The sequence below is a fragment of the Octopus bimaculoides genome, chromosome 24, assembly GCF_046866305.1.
Source record: "Octopus bimaculoides isolate indiv1 chromosome 24, ASM4686630v1, whole genome shotgun sequence".
Lineage (NCBI taxonomy): Eukaryota > Metazoa > Mollusca > Cephalopoda > Octopoda > Octopodidae > Octopus > Octopus bimaculoides.
Window position 1 is genome coordinate 36,302,519 of NC_142951.1, and position 10,000 is coordinate 36,312,518.

General features: G+C 32.1%; 1 protein-coding gene across 5 annotated transcripts in view; it reads left to right on the forward strand.

The window, feature by feature from the left end:
• Positions 1–10,000, forward strand: part of LOC106869076 (uncharacterized) — a 277,337-nt gene that overhangs the window by 226,910 nt on the left and 40,427 nt on the right. For all 5 annotated transcript variants that reach the window (XM_089341271.1, XM_089341273.1, XM_089341274.1 and 2 more), the window contains one exon: positions 8,926–9,022. In XM_089341271.1, the coding sequence (XP_089197397.1) occupies positions 8,926–9,022 (97 nt within the window). The remainder of the gene's footprint in view (positions 1–8,925; positions 9,023–10,000) is intronic.

The following is a 10,000-nucleotide window of genomic DNA, read 5'->3' on the forward strand; positions in this document are numbered from 1 at the left end:
TCTTTTAAACTTAGCAGACCGAACGAAATGATATACAAATGTCTAACTAACCAAACCCCACCCACACAATCGCACGCACACACATAAAGGCGTACAATCATAGACATGCCCACTCCCATTTATACAAACATATATATATAGATATACATATATACATCTATGTATTCATGAATTTATACATATGCATCTGCATACATACACATGTACACACACATATACGTGTGTGCATATGTATTTATATACATAGACATGCAAAATAATATATGTAGATTGAGTGACAAAGCGACCGATTTTCTCTGAAACCACTTTTGTCCACTCCATTTGTCTAACACATACATACGTATACACACACACACACATATGTATATACATACATACATACATACATACATACATACACATATATGTGTGTGTGTGTGTGTGTGTGTATTGCCATCAATCAATCAATCTGTCAATCAATCAATTAATCAATATATATATCCTTACATACATGCATACATGCATACGCATATTTTTGTAGATTGTTGTGTATATATGTGTCATAATCTATTCATGAGATGAAATATCGTAGTAGAAGATCTTTTCGCGTCATCAAAAGGTTAATTATTTCAATCCTGAACAACAAGCGAGAGACTCTGTGATGACAAACTCACGAAACAATGCAAAAACTCAAAACAGTTCATTTTTTCCTCTCTGCACTCCTGAATCGCGAGAGGTCATTTCCTTTTGGTACTTTCTTTTGTGAGAAAAAACAGATACGAACACAGACAGTCTTCTTTCAGAAGAGTAAACGCTAAGTACGAAGAGGACATGCTAAGTACAGAAACAAACAACAAACAAAAAGAATATATGATTAATTTCAGAATCTATTTAAGTAGGCATGGGATACACACCATGATACATTCCAGTGTTATGTAGCCCTCATCAGTAACATAAAAAGAAATATAATTGTCAAATTAGTGATGAATGCCTCCTAAAATATAAGTATTATTATTATGATATACATACTTACATACATGTGTGTGTGTGTGTGTGTGTGTGTGTGTGTGTGTGTATCTGTGTGAGAGTGAGTGAGAGAGAAAGTGTATGTATGTATGTATATAAGTATGGACGTATGTATATATTGATTGGCGTGGTAGCTAGTATTGTCTGGAAAGTCGGATCCCTTTATAATTAATAACAATGGAAGTTGATATGAGAGAGCTTCCTATGACAGATCTAAGTCGCTTTTAGCTCCAGGGTCTCACACAGCTCTCTTCATTCATTACAAGGTGTGTTCATTGAAATCTAGTAATTTTCGCGGGGTGAGGAAAACTGGTATCATACACCTGAGCTCAAGAGTTTTCTAAGTACTTCATGACTTTACCTGTTGTCGATAACCATTCAGGGTTTCTAGAATAGCAGAAAACATATTTTATTAACAACGTCTCTAAATATCCCAGTCTTTCCTTCCCCCCCTTTTTTTTTGTCTTTTTGTTTGGTTCATTAGGCATCTATTCACTTACCATTCTCTATTCAATTCTCCCAAGGTTTTCCGTGAAAGCAATTTTGCGTTTCTTCTACCAATTATTCCAAATGTAATAAGTGATTATATGGCACATACGTACATACATATACATACATACATACGTATAATATATATATATATATATATATATATATATATATATATATATATATATATATATATATATATATATATATATATATATATATACATATCTATGTAATTAGATAGATGCATAGATACCCACATTTATATATATGTGTTTATATAAATAGATATATACATGTATATATATGTACATATATACTTACATATACATACATACATACATACATATGTATGTATATAATAGGCAATATACAAAACGTACAATAGGTGTGTAAATTCACGTATGTATAGATATTTCTATTATATATAGAAAAATGTAACACATTCCATACCGCCGCCGCTACCACCACCACCACCACCACCACCACCACAATCATCATCATCACCATCTTCACTATCATCATACAACGCATCTGACGAATCTGAAATAGTTCATATGCTCCAGTCTGGGCGAAGCAGTGTTACCTAAAATAACTTGACTGTTATATTCTGTGTCATTCTCAAAATATTCCATAAAGAATTTCAGCAGGATAGTTTGTATAAGAGTTCTAGTAACCTGGTTATTGGCATAACTATTCCTTCTCCGTCTTCTTTATCTAACTTGCTAAGACAAAATGGCCATCACTACTATTGGGATTTGTCCTTCTGTTTGCGTCTGCATCTCTCTCTCTCTCTCTCTCTCTCTCTCTCTCTCTCTCTCTCTCTCTCTTCCTCTCTATCTCTCATATATATATATATATATATATATATATATATATATATATATTTGGCTTCATGTTAAGAAAAATGGAGGTATCGTGTTCGTCTCATTTCGGCTGAAAACACGAAAGATCTCGAGAATTCACAAAAAAGTCTCACAAGGAAAACAAACAATGAATTGCGTTAAAGGGAAAGAATTGTGTTAAAGACGCACTTATTCTAAGGGCTAGGTTGTGCATGAGTAAACACACCAACACCGGTTGGGGAACAAACATTGCGCGTACACAAACACACGCACTCGCACAAACACACAGAAACACACGCACATATATACGAAGGTCTTCTTTCAGTTTCCGTCTATCAAATTAATTCACACGATTTGGTTGACCGAAGTCTATAGCAGGAGACAACTGCACAAGGTGTCCCGCAGGGACAGTGAACTGACCTTGGTTGGCAAGCAAGCCTCCTACTACTCGGCCACACCTGCGCTTATATATATATGTACATAGGCGCAGGCGATAGATAGATAGACGAGCGCTACACACACTCCCACTCACACACACACACATACACACTCGCACAGGCACCACAGACCACATGTGTGTGCGTGTTATACGAACCTTACATCAAGACCAGCAAGTTTATCCTGCCATAGATGTTGTATCACGTCTCTAAGCGTATCTAAGCATCTTACGAGTGATGCAACCGCCATTCGTTCGTGTAGGAGAGATCTCTGATATTCCTCGCAGGTCGACGACCGAGCAGTGTTGTATTATTCTGGCAATGATGTAATATATTTTATAAAGAGAATAGGAGAGAAAATGTGATGAACGATTATCGCATAAAATATTTATAACACGAACACGATGGATATTTCACCTTATTGGGAATAAAATATATTCCATGAAAGATCTTAGAGAGAGTAATAACTGAATATTGAATAACAACTTTCACATAACACACAAACACAAATTCTTTTATACAACATACACACATTGGATAAATTATAAATAACGCCCGTGCATGATATAACTCTCGTATAACAGATACGAACACATATATATCATATCCACGAGTGATATCACTATAGTATAACACCCACACACGTTTGATGCATTATATATCCATAGGATATAATATAAGTATTACATACACATATATATATTATATAACACCCACACGTAAACGGATATATTTGATACGTCATCCACAAAGGATATAACATTCCTATAAAAACGCAGCATGTTCTTTACTCTATTCATTAATTTATTTTCACCTTCGAGGTCAATGTCATACTGGAGCACCGCTTTAAGAAATATAATACTTATTATTACCTGTATACAGACTTTACTCATTTATGCCCATATATGTATATATATGTATATATATATATATATATATATATATATATATATATATATATATATATATATATATATATATATATATATATATATATATATATATGTATATATATATATGTATATATATATATATATATATATATATATATATATATATATATATATATATATATATATATATATATATATATATATATATATATATATATATATATATATATATATATATATATATATATATATATATATACATATATATATATACATACACATACTTTTATGAATACTTCCGTTCTGAGTCCAAATTCCACTGAGGTCGATTTTGCCTGTCGGGGACGATGAGATAAGTACTAGTTGAGCACTTGAGTCGATTTAACTGACTAGATCCAACTCTACAATTTCAGACAGTACCTATACTAGAATGCATTATTGTTATTATTATTATTGTTGTTGTTGTCGCTATAGTGTCCCTATATTCATGAATATGTGTGTGCATATATATATATATATATGTGATTATATAATTACGTTAAAATTTGTAATAAATGTAACAAGTTTGTTTGATGAAGGTGTTGTTTTGTTAAACCTAATAAGAAAGAAAATAAAGTATAATGATAACAATAACAACAACAACAACAAGTTGATTGCAAGTGATAATGATAATGAAGATAATGGTAATAGTAATGATGATTGAATTATTTAATAATAATTACTTCTTTAATAGCTTTATATATTACTGATGAAATCAGCACCAACACCACCACCACCACCACCACCATTTTTTTTATTGTTAATCTTATTTGCATAATTATGAAAGAATTATTTTCGTATTTGTTAACACTAATATTAATACTACGGGTAGTAGTATTAGTAGTAATAGTAGTAGTAGTAGTAGTAGTAGTAGTAGTAGTAGTAGTAGTAATGAGAGTAATAATAATAATAATAATAATAATAATAATAATAATAATAATAATAATAATAACATTATTATTATTATCTTGAATAAAATGGTAAAAATTGTAGAAAGAAATGTTGCGTTAGTGGAATGAATACATAGAAATAGTGGAATACAAAAAACGCTTGCAAACGAGAAATGTTTTGAAGAAAAATATTGAATGTTTAACGAAAATTAATAAACATTAAAATATTGAATTGAATATAAAGTATAAAACGATTTTTTTAATTAAAATTTTGAGGTTTTTTTCTGAATTATTTTGCTCTTTGTTGCCGCCATTTTTACACTTCAGAAAGTTAGCAACAACAATGTTAAGAAAAAGTGTAATACTAAAGAAAACAAACATTGTGAGTGTGTGTGTGCGGGTGCGTGTGTGTGTAAATGTGTATGCACACATATATCTAAAACATATATATAAATATACGCATACGTGTATATATATATATATATATATATATATATATATATATGTATGTACGTGTACATATATATAAATATGTGTATATATGTATATGTATATACATATATACATATGTATGTATATGTGTATATAAATGTATATATATGCATATATATATATACATGTATATGCATATATGTATGTATATATATATATATATATATATATGTATATATATATATATATATATATATATATATATATATATATATATATATCGTGTAGACGCACAACACACATCACTGCTTGTTTTCTGCATCTGAGAACATTTTCTTTCAAGTGCCGATTATTGCCTTTCTGCCATTCCATTCTCAGCAGACGACAAACTTAATAAACATTTCGCCATGTTATCTGCCGTTCAGTTAATTTTTTTCTCTGTTAATTATTTCGTCGGGGATTGACTCGGTCATTTACATATCTGTGTTCATTTATTAAATACTATTCATATATTAGCGCTCAGTCTATCTCATCTGTCAACGTCTTTGTTATAGCTTCTGCTGGTTATTGTTGTTGCTGCTTTTGTTGTTTCGCCTCAGTTCAGCCACTAATCTCGCGGACACATCAGTGATGATACTCCAACTCTGCGTTTTTTTTTTATATCACAAATTAAATCATTTAAAGCGGTTTGCTTCGAGAAGGTCGGGTGTGACTTATTCACTATCGCAAAGGGTCTTGTACCCAAATTAACGAATCCTCGTAGCTGCTGCTATTGTGCGGCATTAAATAGTGCTGAGAGGCGATAGTGCTGATGTGTCTAACACAAAAGATGTTTCTAGCACAAACAAATTCCCCATCCGACTAAAAAAAAAATCAATGCAGGCCACCAAGTGTCCCTCCCTCTGATATATTTATTTATAATAATAATAATAATAATAATAATAATAATAATAATAATAATAATAATAATAATAATAATAATAATAATAATAATTATTATTATTATTATTATTATTATTATTATTATTGTTGTTGTTGTTGTTGTATTGTACTATACAATGCTCACAAATTCTTTAGAAGTTACGCTGAAAGCTACATTAGCTCAGTCATTGCAGAAAGTGTTTTACCACTCCACTTACTAAATACATATGGAGCCTAAATGTTAATAGGATGGAGAGTTACGACGTAAAGTGGTCTATCATAAAACATATACATCCTTATATTAGTGAAGTTGCACCGATACCTGTGATTATCTGAAAAATCTGTAATTTAATGCAGTTGCAGGTAATTTTGAACAAAATATCGATTAAGTCGATTATTGCTAGAATTCCATAAATCATTCAAAATAATAAGCACAACATATGCAACACAGACCACATTCCCGCGCCTGTATTTATATATACTTATATTTATTTATTTATTTATGTGTTTCAGCCAAGTAGCTGCGGTCATGCTGGTGCAATTATGCCAAGGCATTACCACACCTCAACCCTGCTTCTTTATGCAACTTTCGATGTAAAACTCCAAAAGTTTATAATACTTTCAATAATTTTTCTAGCGTGTTTTTAAGGTTTCACGTTGTAGTTGTTATTATTATTATTATTATTATTATTATTATTATTATTATTATTATTATTATTATTATTATTATTATTATTTTTATTATTATTATTGTTATTATTATTATTGCCTTCATCTTTAATATCGGAATCATTATATAGTTGTTTCTAATTTAAGCACCGAACAAACTTTTGAGAGAAGGTAGTTTCATGGACGTCAGAATTGATTCCATCGGGGTTTGAACAATGGCCGGAACAAAGCGTTTGTTCCATAACTCTAACGGTTTTGCTATCTCACGTCCACCTTTGAAACCATCATAGAATAGTAGAATTTATTATTGTTGTTATTGTTGTCATTATTATTGTTGTTGTTATTATTATTATCATTATTATTATTATAACACTAATTAAAATTATTATTCAATGAAAGTGAAACGTTGATTATGTTGAACGGCGGTAGAAGTGATTAACACACTCAGCACTTTGTAACCTCTGCGAAAGAAATGTCTTTCGACTGTCCGTATATTAGCATTTGTCTGACAATGAATAATTAAACACACACCATCCTAGCTGCTGCCGGTCGCCGCCTTTGCAATTATGCATTGCTTTCAACTGATTGGACCATAAATAACAATAAGCGGCCAATCGTCAGCCTACACCAAACAACAACAAGCAGCAAGAACAACAATAACAACGAGTTATGCCAAATATAGCCTCACAGAACCAATGAATAAACAGCGATTCTAATTGAAAGAATTCAAAGAAATTAAATGGAATAAAACATTATATTTTCTTTTTTTTTTTTTTGGTTTCAAGAGGAAGAATTAAATATCGAAAAAGCAACCAAATTCTGCAGAAATAAAAAAAATCCCTAGAAAGCAATTTTGGGATTTTCAATATAAAAACGAATGGTTATTGTCTTTTAAGAATATTACCATATTAGAACTATGTTATAAAATAGGATTTCAGTTTATTTGTGGTTTGCATCTGATAAATAAAAAAATCAAATGACTGCTTTACCTTAAACCATTTTCTTTCTGACCAATCTTTAACTCCTACACCTTCTCCCCTTTCTGACATTTAGGGTCACCTACAACTGACTTACTGCTTAATGTTAATTATTTTATTATTACTAACTACAGCTCGTCAACAAATGATTTTTTTTCTCTCTCTATTTGAAAGTTAAGCGAAGTTGTAGAAATGTATCTTTTAGCCAACATCACAGAATCGAATACTTTCAATGAATTTCTCAATTCTGTTCTTTTTTTTTTTGTCTCTTTTACTTTCATCGATTTAGGCGAGACACTGAATAATTGAGTATTTACTGTAAATTCTCCACCAACCAGTTCTTTAAATGGAGAAGAAACCATACTCGAGAGATTCTAGCTAATATACTATTTATAGAAAAATTCTTTACTATTGAGATTTGCAACTGCAGAAGCCAAGCTCCAGAGATATTGGTTAACACGGCATCACCATTCAGTAAGATATTTCCGCTATGCAAATGTCCGAAGCTGGAAGCAAACTTTTTAATAAGTTGAAGTTAAATACATCAGTGAAAACTGAATCATATCAACGCATAACTTTGAAAAATCTCTCTACAGACGGGGTGGCTGGGGATGGCGGGGTGGCAGTCGTGGAGACAGATCGATATTACTTTAGAAACATCAATGTAAAAATGGCAACTGAAAGGTTTTTCTTCGCATCCAAAAATATTTTGTTTTCCTTTTATTGTAATTCCTGTTATGGTTTCTAACCCATTGGCCCAAACTCACAACGTCTAAAGAAGGAGATAATCAATAAAATCAACTTCGATCCATGACTGTTACTGATTTTATCGATCGAATGATGAAAGTTAAAGTTAACATACCTCAGTGGGAATTGAACTCAGAACGAAAAGAGACGCAACAAAATTCAGATAATTTTTCTTTTTGCACTTTTCTGATAATGCCTGGACACATTGAATAATGAAGTCGTCGATGTGAACGTGATGGTCACGGTTAGAACGACATTTATGCTAAGTCTGCTCATTCAACAACGAAAACAATGCAACAAGAGCGACATCGACAACAACAACAACAACCATGACAGCAACAATGATTATTTAGTTCCATTCATCTCTGTTCTGAAATTCCGATAGTCTCAAGGCCGGCATTTGCCTTTCATCCTATCGACAGACCAATTCCATGAAAGTAAGGTTCCCTGTTTGGTGTCACGTGATCCCCCACCCCCACCCCAACTCCAATGTTTCTCGCTTCCGATATTTATTTTCATTTGTTTCGAGAATATTCCCGTCATTTCTAAACAGCTGCTTTCTTTCTTTGATGATTTTCCAGACGCACTGCAGATGTAAGGTCTTTAGGATATTCCGAACTGTTCGTCTTGTCACGTGAGGATGTTCTGGCAGCACTAAAGGACCAACCCGATGCCGAGGTAGGTACAACTAACACAGCACACTTCAACCAAAGCGTACACACACACACACACACACACACACACACACACACACACACACACATACACAAGTGTACAAGTATCCCACACACACATGCATATATTTCTCGTATATGTGTGTGTGTTTATGTGAGTTTGTGTGTGTGTGTGAGAGTGTGTGTATATGTACATGTATTTATATATATATGTACATTTGTATGAGATACATATATACTTACATTCTCCACACACACACGCGAACACACACACATACATACACATATATTTGCATGAATGTATATAGGTATATGTGATATATATATATATATATATATATATATATATATGAGAATAAATTCAAACATGAAATGTGTATATGTACACACGTACGTACGTATGTATGTATGTATGTATGTATGTATCAGGTCATTTCATCCATTTTATGCCCAGAAGGCAGTCTTCACATGAGAGTGATTAAAGGTGACAGCTCCGCTACCTTTGGAAGATAAAGCAGGACCGGAATAATTTATCTATTGCTGGATTTCATGTGGGTTTCCTCTGATTTCTAAGTTGTTAAACTCCTAATGGTGGTGCAGTGCTCTTGACAGCTCAACCCGATTTGAGTGACTGGAGAAAATCACATATGTGAAATTTATTCTTATGATGACATTAGCACAGTAACTCGGGTTTTTGTTTAAGATGTTGGTTCAATTAATAATTTGATTCCCCACCTCCACAGATAATAATCATGGATACACAATAATGGTATAAAGATTATGTTTACACAAAATTTGCCCCTTCATAAAGGATTCAATGATCCTTTTGTCACCAAAATGTCATAATGCCGGTTTAACACCCGAAAGTAACGAACCTTGACCTCTAACCATAATTTTATGAAGTTTGTATCTGAACATATAACTGAGTAGTGCTAAATTGTTGAACTGCTTTGCTCGGCCCGAGGCTATTGTAGAAGACACT